The 26526-nt window shown below is 35.6% G+C and overlaps 2 protein-coding genes across 2 annotated transcripts; one reads left to right on the top strand and one right to left on the bottom strand.

The window, feature by feature from the left end:
- Window positions 1–14127: 14127 nt before the first annotated feature.
- On the top strand, window positions 14128–16110 carry LOC114942176 (uncharacterized). Its single transcript, XM_029317473.1, has 5 exons — window positions 14128–14225; window positions 14548–14713; window positions 14903–15001; window positions 15085–15364; window positions 16082–16110. Exons 1-5 carry the CDS (start codon window positions 14128–14130, stop codon window positions 16108–16110), a joined length of 672 nt encoding a protein of 223 aa, XP_029173306.1.
- A 3633-nt stretch (window positions 16111–19743) lies between these two features.
- On the bottom strand, window positions 19744–22900 carry LOC146720642 (uncharacterized). The gene is made up of 4 exons (XM_085488169.1): window positions 22780–22900; window positions 22263–22698; window positions 19991–20184; window positions 19744–19913 (listed from the first exon to the last, which is right to left on the bottom strand). The coding sequence occupies exons 1-4, from the start codon at window positions 22898–22900 to the stop codon at window positions 19744–19746; spliced, it is 921 nt and encodes a 306-aa protein (XP_085344295.1).
- Window positions 22901–26526: the final 3626 nt, after the last annotated feature.

Genomic DNA, 26526 nt, shown 5'->3' with positions numbered 1-26526 from the left:
GACCAAGCAAAGGATACCTTAAGGATTGTGCAAAACTGGTGTGAGAACAGAGGTCTAACGGTTAATCCGAGCAAGACAAATATTATGGTCTTCACCAGAAAATATAAACCTGAACCCATAGAGACGTTAAAACTCTGGGGAAAGGAAATACCGTTTACAGACTCGGTGAAATACTTGGGACTGATTCTAGATCCTAAGCTCAGCTGGGGAAAACATCTCATAGAGCAAAGGAAAAAGTTCTATGCATCCATGTGGATGTGCAGAAGGGCAATGAGCAAATCGTGGGGCATCAGCGCTGGTGCAGCATTATGGCTGTACAGGGCGGTCCTGCTGCCGCGGCTGCTATACGCGTCAGTCGTCTGGTGGACGAGAATAAATAAAGGGGAGGTGGAGAAACTTCTTAGAAGCCTGCAAGGTAACTACCTAAGGGCTGCAGTAGGGGCCATGAGAACCACACCCACAGAGGCGCTTGAAATAGCCCTCAGTGTTACGCCAATAGGCTTGGCCGTGATAAAATCAGCCAATACCACGGCATACCGCCTGAAATGTCAGGGTGAATGGAGAAACACAGGACTGGGACACACCAGGCTAGGTCTTCTCCAAAAGTATCCTATTGAGGGAAAACAAGACAGAACCACAAGAAAGTATCAACTGGTAAAACATTTTAAATTATGGATACCTGATAGAAACGAGTGGCTGAAACCGGGCGGGATCATGGACACAAAGGTGGACATGTGGTTCACGGACGGGTCAGGCTTAAACAATTGCTTTGGAGCAGGAGTATATGGACCTGGGGAAAACCATAGGGAGAGTATTCCAATGGAAGGCGACTGCACGGTCTTTATGGCAGAGATGCTCGCCATCCTCAGATGTGCCGAACTGAACCTAACCTAACCAAGGGAACAAATTGCAGGAAAATATAAATCTGCACGGACAGTAGGGCAGCCCTTCTGGCTTTGGCGGGTGCGACCACCGAGTCATACTTGGTATGGGACTGCATGCTGGCGCTGGAGGAGCTGTGCAGGAAAAACAAAGTAACGTTAGTCTGGGTACCCGGGCATCAGGGCATACCGGGAAACGAAATAGCAGACTCACTGGCTAGAGAAGGGGTTAGCAAAGCACCAGATAGTCGGGAGATGGGAGTGCCCTTTACGATGGGCAAGAACTTCATCAGGGACAGTATAGACAAACTACATAAGGCCAGGTGGGATAATCTGAAATCCTGCCGACAGGCTAAATTCCTGATGAAAGACATAAATGGTAACAGAACCAAAAAACTACTAACACTGAATAGGCAGAAATTGAGGATGGGGATAGGACTGCTGACAGAACATTCACCAATACTCAGGGCCCACCTATTCAATATCAGACTCGCAGACAGGAAGGAGTGTCGACTATGCGGGGAGGAAAAAGAGGACAGCATACATATTCTGTGCCAATGTCCGGCTCTGGCTAGAAAGAGATTCAGGATCTGGGGACAAAGTTTTCTTAAATCTCAAGAATTAGACAAAACAAGGGTGATGGAACTCATAAGCCTAGTGGAGAACTCTGGGCTGAGTACACATCACCCCAGTTTAAAGACAAGAGTGAGGAGACACAATGGATCTCGCCAGATCTAGGTGCCGTCGGGGGCCAAGTCATGGAACCACTCGCTTACTATTTACTACTACTACTACTACTACTACTACTATGAACATTATTACGCGTTTACGTTGATCTGTCCAAGGGAGGATTCCACCGGCGCGTCTGAGTACAACAAATTATGTCAGAAGAAAGTTTTATGTGCTATTTATGAACATTATTACGCGTCTACGTTGACCCGTTCAAAGGTGATTGTGATCACGGAATTGTGATTAGGTAACAAAGACGACATGGTAATTACGAGTGTGATACTGTCCCGAACGACGAGTCACGATGAGCACCTTAACGATTGTGCAGCTTAAGGACAAGTTAAAGAGTAAGAACTTGTCGACGGCGGGCCAGAAGGCTGATCTGGTGAAGCGGCTACTGAACGCTGGAGTGCCACCCGAGGAACTGGTATTGGCGGGACAAGTGTCAAACAAAACGAGCTACAGGACGACGAGTCTCGAGCAGGTGCAAGTGACGAGGACGCTGTTCCATTGGCGAGAGAGATCGAGTTGCTGAGGAAGGAACGAGATCTAGCGGAGCGCGAAGTCAAGCTTTTAAGAAGAGAACTCGAGTTAGCAAGGATGACGCCACCACAAGAGACGTATCCGAACGAGCAAGCGTGAGAAAGTGGCAGGACCTCAAGGACCTCATTGGTGAATTCAGTGGTAGCGAACTAGATTATGGCCATTGGGAGAAGCAGGCGAAGACGCTGTTCGCTTCCTACAATCTAGGCGATCATCAGGCCAAAGCCCTGATATGAAGCAAACTGTTCGGCAAGGCGCTCGAGTAGTATCACTTGAGGATCGATTGCGTCGAACTAAGTTGTGGCGATCTTTTCCTGGAGCTACAAAGGATGTACGGGTAACGAGTAGATCCACTGATGTTGCGACGCCAGTTGGAGGCGAGACCTTCGCGGATTACCTCCACGATAAGGTGACCCTCGCAAATCGAGTGCTGATGACAGGCGGAGAAATGATCAGTTATATCATCGAAGGCATACCAAGCCAGGAATTACGCACGCAGGCCTGAGTACAGGCCTGTTACCAGTCAACGGACGAGATACTGAAGAAATTTGTAAACGTCCCTGCTACAAAAGGAGCTTCCCCTCGTCCATCGGCTACCATGGCGGGCAAAAGTAAGCTGCAGAACAAGGAGCAGAGTAAGAAGCAGATGTTCAAGGATACAAGCCCTAGGAGATGTTACAACTGTAACGAGGATGGCCACATCGCGGCTAAGTGCACGAGGCCTAGGTGAGAACGAGGATTGTGTTACAAGTGCGGTAAACTGGGGCATCGAGCAGCCCAGTGTGACGATAACGACGGATCAACTAAAGAAGGCGTTCACTCTGGCGAGAGAGCAGACGGAGTCTGACGGAGAGCGGCGATTTTCGGCGAAGTAACGAATTCCAGATAAGTGATAGAGACAAAGTTATTAGTATTAACCTTAACGCATTGATCGATTCCGGCAGTCCTATCTCTTTCATTAAAGAGCGTTACGTTCCGCGGAAATATATTATCGCCGATTTAGATTGTGACCGATTTGTCGGAATAAATGGTAGCGGCCTAAGAACGGTAGGTTGTGTAAATGCGACGATCATTTTCGAGCATGAGAAATACGCGATAGTGTTACGAGTTGTCCCCGACGATACGATGCAAAGTTCAGTTATAATGGGTCGCGATTTTATGAAGAAAGCAAGATTGTCGATAAGTAGCGATCGCGAGATAATCGATATTATGAATATCGATCTTAAAAGAGATGTCAGCGTGTCGGCACATGATATGCAAATCAATGATGATCTTTCGTTTGAGGTGAGGCAACGAGCACGCGATTTATTCGAAACGAGTTATATAAACGCCCCGAAGCCATTGTAACGTATCTATTTATATTACGTTGTTAGTTCTCATTTTTCAATAATTATATTTATGCAAATCACTTGTAAATGTTATGAATAACAATTTGCGTTAATTTTTGTAGATATACTTGAGAAAAACCGCAATGACGGTCGAAACGTCGTATTAAACACCGTTAATAAATTATTGCCAGTTTGGTCTTTTTTTAGTTATTATTGATTAAGAATTTAATAGTAATTTATAATTAATTAATTTTTTATAATTAAATCTTTAAAATTTTTAATATGTAAATTTATTTAATATCTTTCAGCAGTATATTTATATGTTTTACTTTTTTATATAAATATCTAAATAATTTTAATAAAACATTATTTAAACTTGATGCAACTTAAAGAATGGTTGAAAAACAAATCAATTATTTTAAACCTTTTTATAGAATGTGATATAGCCAATGCAATCTCCAACTGCCGCTTCAGAATCTTATAGCTCCAACGGTGGCTCACGATGGTTGAATAAAACTTGCAGAACAGTGTGACTTGCTCGCCTGCCTTCTTTCAATTCTTGAAGAAAGAGTTTGCCAATGACCATGTCATCCTCATCCTTAAATATTGTGCTAAATACTACTGTGACTGTCACTTTTGGTCTCTACATACCTTGATGAGAATTAATAAGAGTTAATAATATAATAATAAGAATTTTTCAAAATATTATTTCAAACTTTTTACATTGTTTCTTCATTTTGATACTGGGGATGACAGTCTTCTTCTGTACTGGCCTACCCGGAGAATCGCAATACTTTTCCTGAAAATCAAAGTACTTCTCAAAGACACTGACGAAGCAATGTCTCTTCAGCAGAGCGACTTTCTTCACTAATCTGGTAACTTCTAAATTTATGAGCACTGACACATTGTAAGAAATGGCCTGTAGAAATGACATGTATTTAAATAATTAAACCCTTTTGTTTCCAAGTATAAAAAGAAGTTTTGCATAAAACAGTAAAACAGATATTTAACCACTTGTGTCAAAAGAAAGTAATCATAGGGCTATCAATTTGATAAAAACTTTCACATGATACAGCAAATTTCTAACGAATGAAAATTATTGGAAGTTCAGAAAGGACAAAACTTAAAGGCAAATCTTGGGACGAGATTTTGAAAGAAAAAAAAGTAGAGTAAAACTAAGTTATGAGATTTATATTATACATTTAAAAATATAATATAAAATAATTACCTGATTTTTATAAATTTAATCTTCTATCACATATCACATCATGAATCTAGCCTAGCGAACATAATCTCGCACATTGCTAATATCGCGTAGCACTATAACGCCGCCTGTGTCAAACGTGAGAACTGTACAACATTACTACTATATGCATCTATTGCATGTGTTGTGTACGTGTGTATACGTGTATGCATGTGTCGTATACGTGTGAATACGTGTAGCACAATACTACTGTATGCGTAGACGATGATAATAATGACGTGGACATTTCTTAAAAAAAATTTTTCATATTTAGACTTTGCATAATAATATTTTCGCTTACAAAGCACATAGAGCAAAAATAAAGACACTTTCATAATATAATTCGAACTCAATCTATCGATTAACTGCATTCCAGTTCATTTGAGTTGGAGTTTCCACCCTTCTAGCTAGAAAACCGACAGTAGCAACTACTTTAGGTTGTGAAATAGTAGCTAAATACAAAAGAGATCCAATTGCTTGTCGATATTGATGATTATTTGACAAGAGTGAACTGTTGTCAGTGTCTCCGGCTAAAAAACCCGTTTCCATTGGAGTTCTAGCCGGTTTTGCTTCATTCAGAGAATAAAATTAAAGTAATTATTCGATCTTGGCTTGTACAATAAATTTTTCTCTCGCATTTATTTCCTTAGGGGGGAACAGGGGATGTATGGAATTAAATCTCTTGTAGAGATTATTCCAATTTTAAATCTTGGCCGTGATCAAGTAAAATTTGGTGCCTTGTGCACAGGTTTTTAAATTCTAACGAAAAAATTTAGTTTTGTTGGAATAACGCTGTCATCCGCGATTTGGCTCTTATTGCCTGTTTGACACTTTAAATTTATAGAATTATTCAATGTTTTTTGATTATTTAATTTACTGATTGCTCCTCGATTAAATTTATTAACCACAGCAGCGACTTTAATTATACCGAACTTGAAGTTTTCTTTCGATTCTGACGTCGTTTATACTCAGATTTGAGTTTCTGAATTACATAATCAGGCGTCAAAATATCAGGTGAACTTGATTCCAAACTTGAAATAAAAGTTTCCCAGGAATCTGGCATTGCTCTGATAATGTGACAGACGAACTCTTCATCTCGTACTTCTCCGCCAGCGCGTTGAATTCGAAAAACCAGATCTTGCATCAGATCTATATATTCGGCCATGGATGTCCACTTTGACTGTGTAAATTTCCGGTGAAAATGATGTCTAGAACTTACATTAACCGTCGAATATATCTTCCCAAAAACAGTCCACATCTTGTGTGCAGTATTGACTCCTACGACGTGTTTAAGTTGAGTATCCTCGATTCCTAAACCAATGGTCGACATAGCCTGACGATTGAGCACAATCCAATTTGGAGTTATCTTCGTGGGCTTCGGTTTTTCAGTGACTTCTCGTATATCTTCCTTGCAAAGGAGAAAGAACATCTTCTGTCGCCAATGATCGTAATTTGTCGAATTCAGCAAGCAAAATTCATGCTTGGTGAAATTGCTACAATCGTTTGAAATATTCTCCGCCATATTAAGAGACATTCTTCAGCGTTACAGCAAACAGAAAATTAGCATTTAAATATTTATACAACATATATACCTATATCGGCTTATTGGCTATACCGCGATGTTCTTTGCGTCCACGAAAATTAATTTTTTCGTTGGTTTAGGAATAATATCCTTGATTTGGATCTCTAATTCCTGTACTACCCCCTTAATTTAAATCCCCTGTAAAACTACAAGGCAAGAAAAATATTGATTCAAAAGTCGGCTAAATCGGGAATCGAACCCGAGACCTTTTGCTTGCGGGCGAATGCTCTTCCAACTGAGCTAATCCAGACACTTACGAAACAATACTTCCCTTTGCTTTTGTAACCAAATAATGCCATGATTTCCGCCAAGGCTCTCCTCCTCGGCTACTCGCCTTCTCTTGGGGGCGCGTCCCCCCCGATCCCCGACACTGCCAACGGGCAAGCCCGCCGGTGCCAACGAAAGAGAGAGCCCGTCCCCATCCCTCTTACTACTACTCTCTCCATCGGGGGCATACCCCCCCCCCCGATTCCCGCCACCACAGACGAGCAAGCTCGCCGATGGCAGGAAAAGAGGGGCTCGTCCTCGCCCTCCGTCTTTTCTCCTCCCTCTTCCTCTTCTGAGAGCCGGGGGTTATTTCTCCCGGCCCTCTCCCTCTCTCTTTCCGCTTCCTCCTTCTGCAAGGGGACTCTCTCGCAGAAGGAGGAGAACGCTCCCCACCTCTCCTTTGCCCCAACCATCGCCGAAACAACCGTTGGCAGCGACAGGTCATGCCTCACTGCAGCTACCAGGTCAGCCCTTTCGCCCACCCACGCGGGACAGTCCGCGAGGGTGTGCTGGGCGTCATCCCTTGGATAGCCGCAGTGGTGGCAAAAGCTCAACCCCCTAGAAACATTAGGTTAAGTAGGTTAAGTTGATAATGTAAGCGTTTTTGTTTTTGTATTTTAAATTGTAACCCTACGGGGAGCAATAAAGTTTCTATCTATCAAGTCAATCCTATGAGCCGATTTTGTTCTAAAAAGACTCAAAGTTTGATAATAGAGCCATTCTCGCTCATAGCATTATCCAGGGTCAACGACGTGGACGTAGCAAAGATCTGATCCCTTTGTGTGCGTGCGTGTGTGTGCACGCGCGCGCGCGCGCGTGTATAAAATTAATTATAATATTAATATGTTTATACGTATATCTAAAATTAATTGAGATTTTTTTATTGCACCCGATTTGCAACATCATTGATTGTATCAATGAGTCTTGTCGAGGGATAACGAATATTTTCTTGATGCCGTGCAATCCCAGATTTTTGCTACGTCCACGTCGTTGATCCTGGGTAAGGCTTAAGAGCGAGAATGGCTCTATTATCGAACTTTGAGCTTTTTTAGAACAAAATCGGCTCATAGGATTGACTTATGATCTAGTCATTTTATATTAGCATCACTTAAACTACAAAATTGCAAAGTTTCAGCCAATTTCACCAAAATCAATTTTTTCCTATGTTTTGTGCGGGGTCCTTTCTCAATATTTCCGAAGCCTGATGAGATATAAACTTCGTTATTGTTTAGAAAAGTTACTCATACAAATACCTAAAAGTAAATTTTTGCATTTTACCTCAATCATCCCTTATGGAGATGAAAAGGAGAAATTAGATTTTAAGAATTTCTCAATATTTCGGAAGCCTCATAAAATGTAGATTTTGTAGATATTTACAAAGATTATCCACGTACAAATACCAAAAAATCTAAATTAGTGCTCAGAATTAGTTGCCCTTTTCGAGCCGATATCAGAAGCGACGTCTTCGGTCAATGGCCGAGCTGCCGATCATTCGGGCAACGCCCTACGTCTCAGGAGTGTCTCTATACAAAAAGTATGCTGGGATTGTATCTTTCGCTAAATTATTATTATTATTAATATGTTTAAAATAGATTACATTTATAATTATATTAATAATAGAAATTTTAATATTCAATTATTATTTAATAAAAATAAAAATTATATAACAAAAAAATAACGATTTGATGGAAGGTACAATTCCAGCATACTTTTTGTATAAGGTCACTCCTAAGACAGCGTTGCTCGAGTAATCGGAGGCTTGACAATTGAGCCTTGAACCAAAGGCGTTGCTTCTGATATCAGCTCGAAAATGACAACAAATTCCGAGCACTCATCTAAATACAATACACGCGCGTTATACTTGAATTTAAACGAAATGATTTTTTTCCATTTATTCGACCGAATGTAATAACTATGGCAATCAAATCACATAGTTAGAATAAAATCTTATAATTATTGTTGGAAAACTTGTATTTAGCGTCTTTCCGCGATTAACTATCGAAAGTTTATCTAACACGTTCCGAGTGTAGAATAGAGCTGTGAACTATGTTTATAATTGGCTTTTGTTTTCTCTCGTCTCGTTTGTCTATCTTTACATTTTGTGTGTATAATTTTTTAAAATAAACCGATAATTAATTAACAATTCCAGCTAAATTGTGTTGGTGCATAGTGCATCTTTTATCAGGTTACGGACCCAGGATGCGAAACCGGAAATATAAATATTTAATAACATTAAGAATATATAATTCGGCCTTCTACATAAATGCAATATATATATCTATATTGGCTTATTGGCCATACCGCAATGTTCTTTGCGTCCACGAAAATTAATTTTTTCGTTGGATACTATTCCTAAACCAACGAAAAAATTAATTTTCGTGGACGCAAAAAACAACGCGGTATGATCATAAGCCGATATAGATATATATGTTGTATTGATGTAGGAGGCTGAATTATATATTCCTAATGTTATTTATTTACGCCTTGGCGGAAATCATGGCATTATTTGGTTACAAAAGCAAAGGGAAGTATTGTTTCGTAAGTGTCTGGATTAGCTCAGTTGGAAGAGCATTCGCCCGCAAGCAAAAGGTCTCGGGTTCGATTCCCGATTTAGCCGACTTTTGAATCAATATTTTTCTTGCCTTGTAGTTTTACAGGGGATTTAAATTAAGGGGGTAGTACAGGAATTAGAGATCCAAATCAAGGATATTATTCCTAAACCAACGAAAAAATTAATTTTCGTGGACGCAAAGAACATCGCGGTATAGCCAATAAGCCGATATAGGTATATATGTTGTATAAATATTTAAATGCTAATTTTCTGTTTGCTGTAACGCTGAAGAATGTCTCTTAATATGGCGGAGAATATTTCAAACGATTGTAGCAATTTCACCAAGCATGAATTTTGCTTGCTGAATTCGACAAATTACGATCATTGGCGACAGAAGATGTTCTTTCTCCTTTGCAAGGAAGATATACGAGAAGTCACTGAAAAACCGAAGCCCACGAAGATAACTCCAAATTGGATTGTGCTCAATCGTCAGGCTATGTCGACCATTGGTTTAGGAATCGAGGATACTCAACTTAAACACGTCGTAGGAGTCAATACTGCACACAAGATGTGGACTGTTTTTGGGAAGATATATTCGACGGTTAATGTAAGTTCTAGACATCATTTTCACCGGAAATTTACACAGTCAAAGTGGACATCCATGGCCGAATATATAGATCTGATGCAAGATCTGGTTTTTCGAATTCAACGCGCTGGCGGAGAAGTACGAGATGAAGAGTTCGTCTGTCACATTATCAGAGCAATGCCAGATTCCTGGGAAACTTTTATTTCAAGTTTGGAATCAAGTTCACCTGATATTTTGACGCCTGATTATGTAATTCAGAAACTCAAATCTGAGTATAAACGACGTCAGAATCGAAAGAAAACTTCAAGTTCGGTATAATTAAAATCGCTGCTGTGGTTAATAAATTTAATCGAGGAGCAATCAGTAAATTAAATAATCAAAAAACATTGAATAATTCTATAAATTTAAAGTGTCAAACAGGCAATAAGAGCCAAATCGCGGATGACAGCGTTATTCCAACAAAACTAAATTTTTTCGTTAGAATTTAAAAACCTGTGCACAAGGCACCAAATTTTACTTGATCACGGCCAAGATTTAAAATTGGAATAATCTCTACAAGAGATTTAATTCCATACATCCCCTGTTCCCCCCTAAGGAAATAAATGCGAGAGAAAAATTTATTGTACAAGCCAAGATCGAATAATTACTTTAATTTTATTCTCTGAATGAAGCAAAACCGGCTAGAACTCCAATGGAAACGGGTTTTTTAGCCGGAGACACTGACAACAGTTCACTCTTGTCAAATAATCATCAATATCGACAAGCAATTGGATCTCTTTTGTATTTAGCTACTATTTCACAACCTAAAGTAGTTGCTACTGTCGGTTTTCTAGCTAGAAGGGTGGAAACTCCAACTCAAATGAACTGGAATGCAGTTAATCGATAGATTGAGTTCGAATTATATTATGAAAGTGTCTTTATTTTTGCTCTATGTGCTTTGTAAGCGAAAATATTATTATGCAAAGTCTAAATATGAAAAATTTTTTTTAAGAAATGTCCACGTCATTATTATCATCGTCTACGCATACAGTAGTATTGTGCTACACGTATTCACACGTATACGACACATGCATACACGTATACACACGTACACAACACATGCAATAGATGCATATAGTAGTAATGTTGTACAGTTCTCACGTTTGACACAGGCGGCGTTATAGTGCTACGCGATATTAGCAATGTTAAAATTATGTATATAGTGAAAATATAGAATTAAAATTATGTACATAATAAAATTTCGGCGAATTATAATAAAAATAACGTTTCTCTGTCGCGATAGCCCACAACGGTGCAAAAAATAATTATTATATACATATATTATTATATATATTATTTATTGCCTATATAAGCAATAAATAATATATTATTTATAATATAGGTTTATATTCTGTTTTTCTTTTGTTTATCTTTTGTTTATAAACCTGTGTAAAAGAGAATTCTAAATGTAAACGAAAAAAAACTAATTTGAAATAGAGAAATTTTAGAAAAGAGAAAAAGTCGATAATGATTAAAATATAAGGTTTAATATGAATTATAAGGATCAAATGTTTAACTCATATAAGCGATAAACAATATATTATTAATAATAATTCTCTATTCTCTAAAATTCCTCTATTCCAAATTAGTTTTTTTTTTTATTTACAATTAGAATTCTCCTTTACACAGCTTTATAAACAAAAGATAAACATAAGAAAAACAGAATAACATTTTTGTTCTGCACATTTATGCTATTAATATAAAAATATTAGACAAGGGAAATATTTAGTCTTTAAAAAATAATCCTAAAATAAAGCAATCGACTGATATAATACATAAAATTGGGTATCTAATCATCATATAAATTATAAAGTTCTGCAAATATTTTACCCGACAAGCAAGCTTTTGTATCGCCAGATTCAGAATGCAAACTATCGTTATTTGATTGTGAACAACTAAAACATTTAATATTATAGCAAACAGCTCATACATGATTTTAAAGCCAGGTATTCCCTCAAAGGTTTCTGTTGTGTGCCTCGGGTAAGGCACAAGGGGTCGCACCAAATTTAGATGGAAATCCGGGGCGACAGGAGCAAGCTCGTGATTAACTTGTATAATCACTTGCACTTTCACTTTTTATTAAATGATTTTTATTCAATTGAACACTTGTCGTTGAATTATTTTGACAATATTACAATGTTACACCTTCTTAGAGTAAGCTACTAACTTAGTCTCGCGGTAGTGACTATACGTATACCTTTATTCGATTCGCGAACTACGCGTGTGATTCTGCGTCTCCGGCGATATTGGTGTTACGCGGTTTGCACGGTTACTCTTGATTAGCAACTTGAGAGCGACTCTCGGGTGCGTCTCCTGCTCGGTTTTTATAGTATCACTTTTTTGGAGGTTCCTTGATCGGAAGGGGTGCCTGGCAACGGGCCCCCTCGGTCAAGAACCTAGGTGCAAGCGAAGTAAATTCAAAGTCTTTCTGCTTTGCTTGCACGTTGGGCAATTTCGGTTTCGCGTGTATCTCGCAGCGTATGCGTTTTTACGCGGTCAGTGCCCGTCGTCAAGCGGATGTAATATAAGTAGTTATAACTTAATAGTTATATCTTTTAGGGATACATCTCTATACTTATTTGTCAGTGCACTTATTCAACATAGGAGTATATTTTTTAACTAATATAATCTTTGTTCTAGATGATGTTAAACGTCAATGTTAGTTAATACATCTTAAACAACGAGATAGTAGGTATTTGTTCACAAACGTGATGTTAACAATATTCACCATGAAGCGATACAAAACGAATGAAACCTCGTTCTTTACTTCACATGTGAACTTCCAAGTTCGCTTCATGGCGAATATTGTTAACATCACGTTTGTGAACAAATACCTATTATCTCGTTGTTTAAGATGTATTAACTAACATTGACGTTTAACATCAGCCTGAAGAGAACCCAATTTAGGGTCGAAACGTTGCTGCACAAATAAATTAAACATCATTAATAATAGCCAGTTGGTCGTTTAAATATTTTTTCCATTAGTTTAATCTTACTGGCATTCAACTTTCTTACTTTGACTTTATATTAGTGATATTTAGACTTCGGATTATATGCAAATTGCATATTTATTACTTTTTGCACATTCTACGACAGCATTGATAATGTGAAAAAATTATAATAGTTTCAACTAATTAATGCTTATTAGTTAAAAAATTATAATTTATTCACATTATTAATGTTCTTGTAGAATATGCAAAACTAACAAATATGCAATTTGCATATAATCCGAAATCTAATGATATCCAATTTATTTTCTAAATTCACGAAGCATTTTCCTTATTACTCTCGAAAGAAAGATCGATTTGACATGATGACTGAATTCTAGAATTATACTTTCCATCTCTCTACAAGTTTCGTTAAATTAGTATCAAGCGTTTTATAAACTTTTTTCGGAATATAATTGTCTTCAGTATTAATATTATTGCTAATCGTACATAGCGATTTTGTGTTTGTATCATTTATTATTTCTATATTATTATTTAAATTTTCAATCATCTCCTTCAAAATCTTGTCAGTATTACTGTTATCGATTTCCTTTGTTGTTATATTTAACATAGATAATACATCTGTAATATTAGTAAATATTTATTTCAAATTCGGTATTATATCTTATTATAAGAAAAATATGTACATAATCTAAATTAACTGAATTTCTATATATACATAATTTTAATTTATCGAATTTCTATTTCCCTTTCTAACTGAAAAACTGTAGTCGAAACCACTCAATCACAAAATTAATAAACACTTATTTATCAGATTTTAACTATTATATACACCAAATTCTTTCATATACATTACTATCATTACACTAACCCCTCGATACATACAACTGTCAAAATATGCAATGATAGCGACTCACGAAGTAAACGCAACGATAGAACCAATCGGCATCGCGGATTAAAGGCAATAATACACTTCGAGACTTTCGAGACTTCGATAAATAAATAACATCCCTTTTTTTAGAAATGGATTAGTTTTTTTTTATTAACTTCTTCATTTTATGAATAATTTTTCATATACACAATTATTGTAACATAACTATTACAGCTATGTTATGTTACTGTAACATTTGTGTTTGCTGGGTAATATAACCTAACATTATGGATCATAGAGCGACATTAACGCAATCTAAGATTGACGGCTCGAACCATTGACGTATGAATATCTGGACGGAGCCTAAAGGCGCGGGGAGTGAACATTTTAGGGGAGGAGGGGGCCGCCATATTGTCTGGCGACATTAGTACTGCCATCTGTGAGTAGACTAAGGAAACAACTGTGTTTTCGTCTGTTTTCGTCCAGTGCTCCAGTTTCTGTGTGACGTGTGACGTGTGTTGTGTACAAAAAAGTTACCTTAAAAAATAATTTGTAAAAAATGCCGCTTTGTACTGCAATCGGTTGTTGCAATAAAAGCTACCGAAAAAGCAAAGAGCAAATTAATATTGAAAAAAATATTGCAATTACATTTCACCGGTAAGTACTGTATATTTATAACCTACAAAATAAAATTTGCTTCTATTTTATATATTTAAATAAAATAAGATTTAATGAAAATGTTTTTGCTGCTTTTGTGTCTGAGCGTCGAACATTCTCATTGATTCATATTAATAATGTAGATCCTTTGTATCCATTATACATTATCCGTCTTTCAAGTTGTTATAGGCTTATTGACGGAAGCTCCTCGCGTGAACCGCGTGAACGTTGTTTTTACGCACGGACTTCGGTGGATTGAAACGTACCTTGCATGCTACTATTTATTTTATATACAATTTAGTTGATATGTGTGTTTCATTAGATTTCCACAAGATGAATCAAAAAAATTAACTTGGGCTAAAGTTATGGGCCTTCAGATGGAATGTTTACCCAAGTCTTCACATTTATGCTCGTTGCATTTTTCGGACGACGACTTCGATCGCAGTTCCCTGACACGAATAAGATTGAGAGAAAATGCCATTCCAATTGTAAATATCGTTTTATTTGAATTATATTATTTTATTTATGTGAATATAATTCTGTTTGAAAAGTTTATTCGAGATCACATAATTGATATATTCAAATTATCAAAAAATCATTAGATTATTATTATATAGCATTTATAATATAAAATCTATGGATAAATGTATATATTAAAAGAAATTTTATATTTACAGTCAAATATTTCAAAAGTTGCGGGTGCAGAAGAAATCTCTTTGCAAAGTAATACATTGTCAGCTACATCAACAGAGTCGGTGCACGAGGATGATTCGATTGTGAGTACTTTTCTCGAGCATAAGATTCATTATATTCAACTAAGTGCAATGAATAAAATTTTAAATGTTATGTACAATTACAGTGCGAGCCGGAAATAAGCAGAATTACATTAAAAAGAAAAAGAGAAGAAGAGTCTACTTCATTTGGTGTGTATACCGAACGACTGGAGGATACACCACGGAAAAAATTATTGCGCAAAACTTTAATGCACCAAAAGAAATATTATGAAAGGCAAGTGCAAACATTAAAACAAAAAAATAAGCGGTATGAGAAACGGATCGCGCAATTGAATACAGTTCTAAAAGAACTCAAACAAAAAAGTTTATTGGCAGACGAACATGCCGATATATTAAAAACAATAGGTAAGAGTAATATACCCAAGTCTTCACATTTATGCTCGTTGCATTTTTTAGACGACGACTTCGATCGCAGTTCCCTGACACGAATAAGACTTGTTGAAGCGTTTAACAGCAAAGAGTAAAATATCAAGTAGCAAAAAAAAATCTCTTTCTAAAGAATATTCTCCTGAGCTTAGAAAATTTGCTTTAAGCTTGCATTATTATTCACCTAAAGCATACAACTATGTACGCAAACATTTCAATTCATGTCTTCCACACCCAAAATCAATAAGTAAATGGTACAAATCGATTAATGGAAATCCCGGTTTTATGCAAGAAGCATTAAATAGTATTTCTGAACGGGTAAAAGCTACAGATTATCCACTCTTAGGCACCTTAATTTTTGATGAAATGTCGATTAGACAACATATTGAATACGATGGTAAAAATTATAGTGGTTACGTTGATTTTGGGGATGGAATTATAAACGACAATACTAGCATTGCCAAAGATGTCTTGGTTTTTCTTTTTGTGTGTATGAATGCTGCATGGAAAGTACCTGTGGGCTATTTTTTTATTAATGGAATTACGGCTGATCAAAAAAGTGGTTTGATTAATCAATGCATTTGCTTACTGCATGATACTGGTGTGAAAGTGGTTGGATTAACTTTTGATGGTGCTACCATAACTTTATCCACGGCAAAAAAATTAAAATGTAATTTAATGCCAACTGCTTTACAGACTTGGTTTCCCCATCCAATTACAAATGACAAAATATTTATTTTTCCTGATCCATGTCATATGATAAAGCTTATTCGCAACTTGTTGGGAGATATGAAAGTAATTATTGATGGATTAAACCAACTTATCCAATGGCAGTACATTTTAGATTTACATAATCTACAAAAACAAGAAAGCTTACATTTAGGAAATAAGTTACGGTCAGCACATATTCAATATAAAAAACAGAAAATGAAAGTTCGTTTCGCTACTCAGTTATTTAGTAAATCTGTTGCTCAAGCACTTCAACTTTGTAAAGAAAACTTATGTCTTCCACAGTTTCAAGATTGTTCAGCAACAATAGAATTTTTATCCAAATTTAATGATTTATTTGACATTTTTAATTCCAAAAACATGAATCAGTTTAATTATAAACAACCTATTAACTCTTGGAATTATACAAAAATAATGGACAAATTAGACGAATGTAAAACTTATATTTTGAATTTAAAATTGCAAAATGGGACTCCAATTGTTGATTCTGTAAGAAAAATGGGGCTTGTTGGATTTTTGATATGTATCGAAAGTTTAAAAGGCTTATATAATGAAGTTTGTGAGAAGCAGGAGCTTTTGAAATATATTCCAACATACAAAATAAGTCAAGATCATATTGAATTATTTTTTGGTTGCATTAGATCCAAAGGAGGCTATAATAATAATCCAACAAGTCGCCAGTTTAAGGCAGCTATTAAAAAATTGCTAATTTATTCCGAAATTCGAGATTCGGGCTCTGGTAATTATATACCTCTTGAAAACATAGCAATTTTACACGTAACTTCTTCACAAAATAGTGAACAAATAATCAATGCTTCTACTCCGTTCAATTCATTAAATGATGATCTGCAATTAAACTGTAATGTGACTGCAGACATTATAGAAGATCACGGGTACTTTCCAGACATTCGTAGAATCACCGAATTTTCTTCAAGAATTATTGTATATATTGCTGGATTTGTCGTAAGATATCTTAAAAAGTCATTGTATTGCGAAGACTGTGTTCATGCGTTAACTTCAGATGATAAAAATGATGAAAACTCTATTTTGATACAAATCAAAAGCCGCGGACGTTTACAATACCCATCGTCTAGTGTGACGAAAATTTGTCACGAAGCAGAAAGAGTTATCCGCTTTGCTTTAGCAGAAAGTGGAGGAAAATTTATGAAAAAAAAATTTACAGATACTTATCTTGTAAATTCGGTACTTCGAAAATTTACTGACTCCAATAATTTATTTATTAATTTAAAAAAACATTCACATGATCAAACTGCTTTGGAAAACCATATAATACATTTAACAAAAGCAATTGCTGGCAAATATATTAAAGTTAGATTATATCATATTTGTAAAGAAGCTATGGAAGATAATAAACAAAGTGAAAGACACTTTCGCAATAAATTAACATTGTTCCAAGGACAATAGTATTTCAAATTACATTATCTTGTGTTTTAATGATATTGTATCAATGTTATTCTCGAATGATTGTATCAATTTAAATAAATATTGTATCAATTTTTTCTGTAATTATTGTATCAATTTCAATAAATATTGTAATAAAAATTATTTTATTTTACAAAAACATATTATTTTGAACGATTAAAACTAGTCTCACTTTCTTTTCTTTAATTCAATAATACAATTCTTTCAATCAATTCATGTTGAATTTCAAACAGAGCGCCAAAATGTCGCCAGACAATATGGCCGATCCCCCGTCCCGCTAATGTCGATCCCCTCGCCTGAAATCCGACCTTACGCTCCGTCCAGATATTCATACGTCAATGGCTCGAACAGTACATTTTCGCGCACATGCGCATTGAGAAGATCGACGACGATGATTAAATGATCAATTTTATTGTAAAATCAAACTTTACATCATAATATCTCCGTTTATATAACACGTAGAGCAAAAATAAAGACATTCTCTATATATAATTGAAACCCAAGTTATCGATTAAGCCTATCGAGAATACAATCAGAACTTTTGACAGCATCTCATATTATGAATCGCCTCTCGCGATGAGATTCGAGATGCCCTGGTGTCTCTGGGGGGATGCTCGGTCGGGGATGTTCAGATTGGAGAGGTTCGGACTCCTCGGAGCTCTCCCTGGAGCACAGTGTGGGTGCGTTGCCCGGTGGCAACGGCGCGCAGGGCTGTCTCCGCGGGGAGGCTCAAGGTGGGATGGGTTGTGTTGGGGGTGGAGCTGCTTAGCGCCCGCCCCCTTCGGTGCTATCGCTGCCTCGAGGTGGGGCATACGCGTCATCGCTGTTCGAGGGGTGTTGACCGTTCTGACCGCTGTTATAGGTGCGGCGTGTCGGGGCATCGTGCGGCGTTTTGTGACGCCACACCTCGCTGTCCGATCTGTTCGGACGGAGAGGTGTCGACGGCGCATTCTTTGGGGGCTCGGGGGTGTCGTCACTCAGGGCTCCCAACTTCTGAGGCGGATGGTAGGCGCCAGGCTCCGGGCCGTCCCGATGGGGGACGGTCTATGGAGATTGAGGCTGCCTCAGTGGGCGTTCCTGCTGCCGAGCGTGCGCGGGCTCCTGAGAGTCCTGAGTGGATAGGGGTGGACTGTAGTCTGGGGCGGGGGAGATCATCGAGAGGTGGGTCCCCCGTGTCGGGCTGCAGCTCTGTCCCTAATGTCTAGTGTTGTTGTGTCTCTTGTCGTAGTGAGTAGCAGTGGGTGCGGGGGGGTTCCGGGGAGGATGCCGAGAGGTGACTCCGCGGTCCCCCCTATCCCGCCAGGTCTGTGTAGTAGGTAGCGGTGTTGGGTGTTGAGTGCTGGGGAGGTTGCCGTGAGGTGACTCCGCGGCCTCTTCACCTACGCCAAGTTATGTGGTCTTAGTTCTTTGTCTTGCGTCTATAGGTGGTGAGAACATCCCTCACCACCTCTTATTTGTGGTCGGCCATAGTGCCTCGCTGTTGGCCCCTAGAGGGCTGGGCCTGTGGCCCTTGCTTGGTCTCTGTCGTGGATTGTGTATATGTCTGTCCACGTAGTTGGTGACGTCCAGTGACGTTTTTTTCATGTGGGAGTGGGCGGCTGCGGCCGTCTCACTTACCGGGTTCGCCAGGGAGAGGGGTGAGGGCCCCGATCTCATTGCACGTCGACCCTGGGAAGTCCGGGGGGAGCTAGTAGCCCGGCTCCCCTCGATGCCCTTTCGGGGCAAGGGATGTCCTCTCCGGGGGGATACCTGTAGTATCCTCCCGGGGGATGTGTCCTACCTTCAGGACACCGGTCGGGTGTCCACCGTGAAGTAATGCTTACGCGGTTCCGCGGTGGACAATACCCATACGACCAGGGGCTTCAGTCAGGTTTTAGGTCGGTCCCCCGTCCGATAGTCCCTCGGGATACTACGGGCGGGAATCCATCACAAAGCCTCCTGACCCTCCCTTAGGGGTCAGGACGGCGAAGTTTGGTTTAGGCAAATTTCCTGACTATAAAAAAAAAAAAAAAAAAAAGTATATAATTGTAGATAGCGATAGGAGCGCTCTCCTCTATGAGAGCATTGCATTATGGATACATACATATATATACACACGCGCGATACATTTATTATGTACTGTTAGAGGTTATAATAAACAGTATACAAACATTAACACACACAGCGATGTAAAAATGTCAGAATACTCACCATATCTTATTATCACTATACCGCCTGCTTTCTGAATCTGTTAGACGAAAATCTGTATCCTTTTCGTAGCGTTTGATGTTTAGTGCCGTAGAGATGAATAAGCAAACGCTACTAATGGTACAGGTAGTTTTAATCCAGTAAAAATACAACACATACGCTTCTTTATCTGTAAGTATATGTCATAAAATTTTATATTGTTCACACACTTTAAAAATAGCATTAATAAAATTATGTGAAACATACTTTCACCATAGTACCAGCAATTTCCCCTTTTGAATTCTGGTTTCAAATTTGTTGGTATATAATCGGAGACAAAGTCCACGATAATGACACAAACAATAGCAAGTATAAATGGACAACCGTACGCAAAAATCACATAATACACCAATTTTTTTTTTCCGGATTGTACGACATTTCTTTGTAACGAAGAGATTTCTCTGCAATTTACATGTCATATTTAACTAAATAAGTATAGATAAAGATAAAAGAAATTTCAATGCAAAATTAATGTTTGCCTTTGATCGAAGCTTTCTCGAAAACCTATTCTACGCAACTATAAAAGTATATTTACATAATACGATACACGACACATGCAACTCAATTACGATGAGAAATATAATATACATTGTATGATATTTAGGAACTATTTTCAAATTACATAAATATTCTACAGACCAAGGTTATCTAAATTTTTATTTAGTTTTTAGAGGCAAAAAATATATGCATGTCAAAAATTATCGTGTATTGCCTTATTTTATACATAAAAAAAGAATAACGTGGTATAAATATCAAGCTTGTATAATGTAAAAGAAACATTTGTAAGAAAAGTTGGTTTCATTATTGTGAATTAGACTACGTTGTAATGTTTTACAAATATGTTAATAAAATAAAAATTTTTAATGTTCATAATCTAATATACCATTTATACTTTCAAAAAATTTATAGTTGTTCTGACAAAATTTTTAATTTGTTTAATACTATAAAACAATCTTGTAATAATTAATTAAAATAAGAGGTAATTAAGTCAAATACGAGTATGAAATACAATATAAAATCTTTTGCAATTTACCTGAATGTCCGCCACATATTAAAACTCATGGTAATTAGCCAGAAGTACATTGACGCATGAAAAAAATATTGCAAAAAGGCTGAAAAATGAATATATACATAAAGGCTATAATACTAAATATTTTCATCACAAAGCACGCATAAAATAGAGAAACTCAAAATTTTCACGTTTTTAATTCTTTTTTACTTAAAAACAGATTTACTACTTTCTGCACTGAAAATTTATAATAATATTTATTTATTAATGTAAATATTAATACTCTTCCAATGATAAATTAAATAATATTTCACAACCTAACCTTACAAAATTCTAAAATGCAACATTGCATGTATGTATGTATATACAGATTGTCCCATTTTAACTAACAATAAGACATGTAAATTTTTCGTAGCATATAAAGGATACAGACAAATACCAACAAAAGTAGTTTGATTTGAAGGGGAACATAAAATGGTACCACTAATTTGAATAATCTTGACTGTCACGTAAAGGTCACTTTCAATTTTTTTATTATGAACTTCTATTTTTTATTGCATATTCTTTTAGCTTATCTCAAGAGCTTTCTAAAACACTATAATAAAGTATATTTTTATGAAGTACTTTTCGAGTTATAAAGTTTGAAACTAACAATTTTTTGACATATTTAAAATATTTTGTGAAATATTTAGTTTTCGGTAATCATTTCTTAATACTTTATACACGGAGTAATGAGACCTATCGCTTGTTGTAAAGAAAACACATAATTGCTTTTAAAAGAAGTATTAATTTGCAACATGTTGCAAATTAATTTTTATTAAACAATTATGAGTTTTTTTTTATACCAATTAATTCGTTTTATTATTTCGTGCATAAAAGTATTAAGGTAAGATTATCAAAAACTGAATATTTTACAAGATATTTTATATACTTTTTGTCAAAAAATTGTTACTGTCCAACTTTATAACTTGAAAACTACTTTATGAATATACATATATGTACTTTATTATAATGTTTTGGAAAGCTCTTGAGATAAACTAAAAAAATATGCAATAAAGAATAGAGGGGGTCATAATAAAGAAATTGAAAATAACCTTTACGTGACATTCTAGACCATTCAAGGTCAAATTAGTGACACCATTTTGTGTTTCCCTTCGAATCAAACAATTTTTGTTCGAAACATTTTTCCGTCATATTTTTCGAAATATTTGAGTGTCTAATAAGATAAAATGGAATACCCTGTATATATTAAAGCAAACTTAGATTAATTAATCTAATAATTAAATGAATTAAACTTTAATTTAATTCATTATTAATAATTAAATTTTTAACAAGTGTTATATATTCAATTATTAAAAAGATAATTTAATATCCAAATATGCTTGACAAATATGTACACTGCATTGATTGTATATATTTATATAATTTATTGTTAGATATACTGTACCAAGTGTAATACAGACGGCATACACATCTACCACTAAATAGAGAATTTTCACGGCTTTAAATATGTGTGTAACGGATAAAGCGAAGCTGTAATTGCGCAATATGAAGCCGTGTACATTTCGTAGTTCTGGCAATATGGAATACACTAGAAATATTGGCATCAAAAATAATAGACACACTAATTCCAGGTTGGCATATATCTTTGCTGCATAATATCTCAAGATATACTCAGGTGGACAGTAAATCACTTTGAATATTTTTCCCCTGTTCAAGAAACCGGCGAGACAATATGATGACGAATTCAATAATAAGTAATAATCAGATAAATAAATAGAACCATTGGCATAAATCATATAATCGTTTTGATGATCCTCGCCTATCATAAAAGGTTGCGTTTTTAGGCACAAATTGTTGACGGCTAAATAAAAGAATTCGTCCACTCTCTTACTTTCGTTCTGCACTGAATCGTTCGTGTATTCGTAAGTCACATTCGGAAAGACGTATTTAATTTCTTCTGGAATGCATTTTGAGTCATTCTATCTCATGCTATTGCCAAGAGGACAGCAGAGCAGAATGCAAGTAATATTACGACACATTTCTAATGGGACAATATTACTTTCATTACTATCCTTATTTAAATTTTCAAAGACTTTGTTCGTCATGGAATCATTCTTTTGAAGCAAGTTTTCATAAATTTTCCGTGACGTAAAGTTTTTTTTATTTTTATCATTGACATTTGTCGAATTGGTTTGAGAGATTTTCGGTATTTTGTCATCATCCTCATGATTGTTAACAGAATGACTTTTTTGTTTATATATTTTCAAATTAACATCTTTGCGATCATTATTCGTAGAAATAGTGCGATATTCCATTTTGTTGGATTGCGTATTGTTAGCAAACTTTTCATACAAATCATATCGCAGTGTTTTTATATCGTCGCTATAAATTGTTGTAAAATCCGTGCCTACCTCGTATCGTACCGTCAAATTATGAGTTTTCTCTTCGTTGTTGGTGTAATTTTGCTGAGATTTCGATAACGAAATAAGTCCACAATACAAAAACGTAAAATTTTTTACAAACATTATTTCACAATAGGATATACTAGAGGAATAAATGAAATCTTCAAACCTGTTAGTGTTCATTATTTTTCATATAAATTTTTATTTTCATTAATTAAAAAAGTTTATATTAAATTTTTGTCTACTTTAGCTTTTATATTAATTGAATAAAAGGTATGTGTTAAGTACATAATATACACTTATAATAAAATCAGATTATTTTTTTCTTTTTGTATTTCTTTAAACATTTAGAATTATTTATCTGATTTTGTTCCAACACTATTAATGTAGACAGTTACGCGGTTATATGGTTTTTAATTATCTTGATATATTTAGTAAAACATATAATGTATCACAATATTCGGCTTTGACGTCTGTTTTTGAAGGAAGAGAAAAATGAACAAGAACTATGTGCCTGTGTACGAGAGAGGAAATAAAACTACCGATGATGACGAATGGCGAATAGTTGAGCTTTGCAAGGAAACACCACATGCTACGCGCACGCTCACGCGTATTTACAACATGCACACGCGCGCGCACACGCGCAAAAACACAGATACACACTGTGTGTGTCTACTATTATAAAATTATACATATAATTTTATACCTATAATTATACCTATAATTTTTACATATGCAATGAAAACAAAGAACATATGCTGACACATCTGACGGTAGTTTGATCGATCCAGCAGCAAAATAAAATAAACTCTTGTTTTTTGGATATTTGGTACTTAAATAAGAAGACATTATATTTTCAAGAATATTGTTAAAATAAAGAATAAATTGACATGCAGTAACAGTTACATAACATAAATTTTTGTTCTACAAGAAGATCAGACGGGAATACAGCAATTAAGTAATCTCGAAGATCCTCTCTTTAGATACATTTCCTAAATATTGGTCTTGATAGTATACCAAGCAAAATTCGTGTCCTATGCACAATTGTCTACAAAAAATTAATTTTCGCAATAAATAATACGCACAAATATACGCGTTTGGCTCCTCGTTTATTTTAAATATAAATTTTTTAGTTATAACTTTTTCTAGATTATGTATTATATTTAATTTCGGTTTTATTTTAGTTATTTAGATGCTTATTTGTGAGTTTGTATAAAAATTATTTTTATATACAATAGTAAATTAATCGATAACGCATGCGTTAGAATAATTTTACTTATTCTGAAATAATAATAAAGAGTCATAATATAATGAGCGCAATAGCCACCATATTAATAGCATTCAAGTTGTAAATTAAAAGTTCAAAATTTTAATTTTATTTAAAAATTTAGATAAAATTAAACAATAAAAATGAGATAAAATACATTTAACTCTTTTGTTGCAGAAATATTTTACGTACAATAATATATAATATACAATATATATACATATATGGAATATTATTTCATTATATGAACATATTGGAATATAAATAAATTTAAACAACTAACGTATCACAAAATTTGTTTATATTTTAATTATTTAATTATGCTATTTAATAGTTTAATAGTTTAATAGTTTTACACAGCATTCTACATTCATATTATATTTAAATCTTTGATAAGTGGAACTTGGAAATCAAGAATGAAATATATTTGGTAATTATGCAGTATAGAAGATGCCATTCGGATGACATATATCGTCAAGGTCATAACCTTGAGTAATTTCCCTTATAAATTAATTGGCGGTCATTGTTTATTTAAAAGTTATTAACGAAAAATGTTGAAAAGTTGCTCTCAATTAGAAGAAAAGTTGGTATAACTTTGAGAAACTCACCATATGAAATAATTGGTAAGAACACCCAATTCCTACGTATTTTTGCTTTTTGAACACGAATATGAAACTTAAAAATGGCAGTCTGACTCGCAAGTTAAAAAAATGAAGTTCTATATGGATTTGCAACTTTCTATGCAAAATGAGGTTCCATATAAGGTTGCAATTTCGCATGCAAAGCGAGGTTCGATCCAATTCTATGTGTCTAATTTTTGGTAATGGAGTCCCTCGCAGGGGGGCGGAACATATTGTTTTCACACATACACTTTTAAGGCAAAGCGAGGTTTCACATGGGTTTGGAGCTTCTGTACCACACATATAGAAGTATAAAAGTAAAAGCTTTGCATAAAAAATAATCTCATGTAAAACCTCGCTTTGCGTGAAGAGTTACAAATCCACGTGGAACCTCGCTTCATCTTAAAAGTGTATGCGTGGAGACAATGTGTTCCGTCCCCTTGCCTGGGGCTCCACTACCAAAAAATTATAGCGTTTTCGATTGGGGTGCACTGGCTGCACTGAGTGTCAGGCGCGTCTTCGATTGGCAGTGCCAATGCGCACTTGGCTAGTGTTGCGCGTTCGTTTGAACGCACGACACTCGCATAGTGCGCACCCAGTGCGCACTAAGTGGCACGAGATATTTTGACGGTGTCAGTTCAGTGCACTGGATGCATGCAAGCAGTAGGGCATTCTTTTGAACAATAACGAACGAAAATTCGACAAAATGAGCAATTCGGATTTGGCTCTTTTTAATATTTTTGAGACATTTTCTCATTTTGGAAGCTTCTTTTAGTTCAAGCGAAGAAGAAGAAATAATTAGAACTCTTCGAACTAGAAGAATAATTCCAAAAACTGTAAATTATGTAACGTGTGTGAAAAAAATGGATAATGACACCGTGAGTGTTATATCTTTTTATATAAACATCAAACTTATATTCTTTTTTAAAATATAATTAATGTACTTAATGTAAATAATAGCATTAATTTTTATACTGAATAATAATAATTTTTATTTTTGTCATAGTTTTGTAGGCATTTCAGAATGTGTCCAGAAATGTGAGCAATTAATAGATGGTTTTCAGCAATCAGATTTCTTTCCAAAAAATGAAATGCATGGTGGTAGATCAGCAGTTTCTGCTGAAAAACATATTTTATCTTTTTTGTGGTTAGTGCAGCATAAAACAGTTTCTTTTAATAATTATAATTGTATAAAAATTGATATAATATATTTTACAGGTTTACAGGAAACAAATCATCGATGCGAGACGTAGCAGATGGATTGATACAGCTATTTCAACCTGCGAAACGATTTTATCAAGGGTTATGAATTATCTTTTAAGCATAGCGAAAGATGTTATAAAGTTTCCCAAAAATGACGAAGAAAAAGATGAGCTGACTTATCGTTTTTCAAAGGTTACATTTTAAATAAAAGAAAATTACTTCTAATTATTATTGAATTG

The sequence above is a fragment of the Nylanderia fulva genome, unplaced genomic scaffold (assembly GCF_048542155.1).
Source record: "Nylanderia fulva isolate GAGA-0341 unplaced genomic scaffold, ASM4854215v1 Scaffold646, whole genome shotgun sequence".
Classification (NCBI taxonomy): domain Eukaryota; kingdom Metazoa; phylum Arthropoda; class Insecta; order Hymenoptera; family Formicidae; genus Nylanderia; species Nylanderia fulva.
This window is presented reverse-complemented; position numbering and strand designations above follow the sequence as displayed.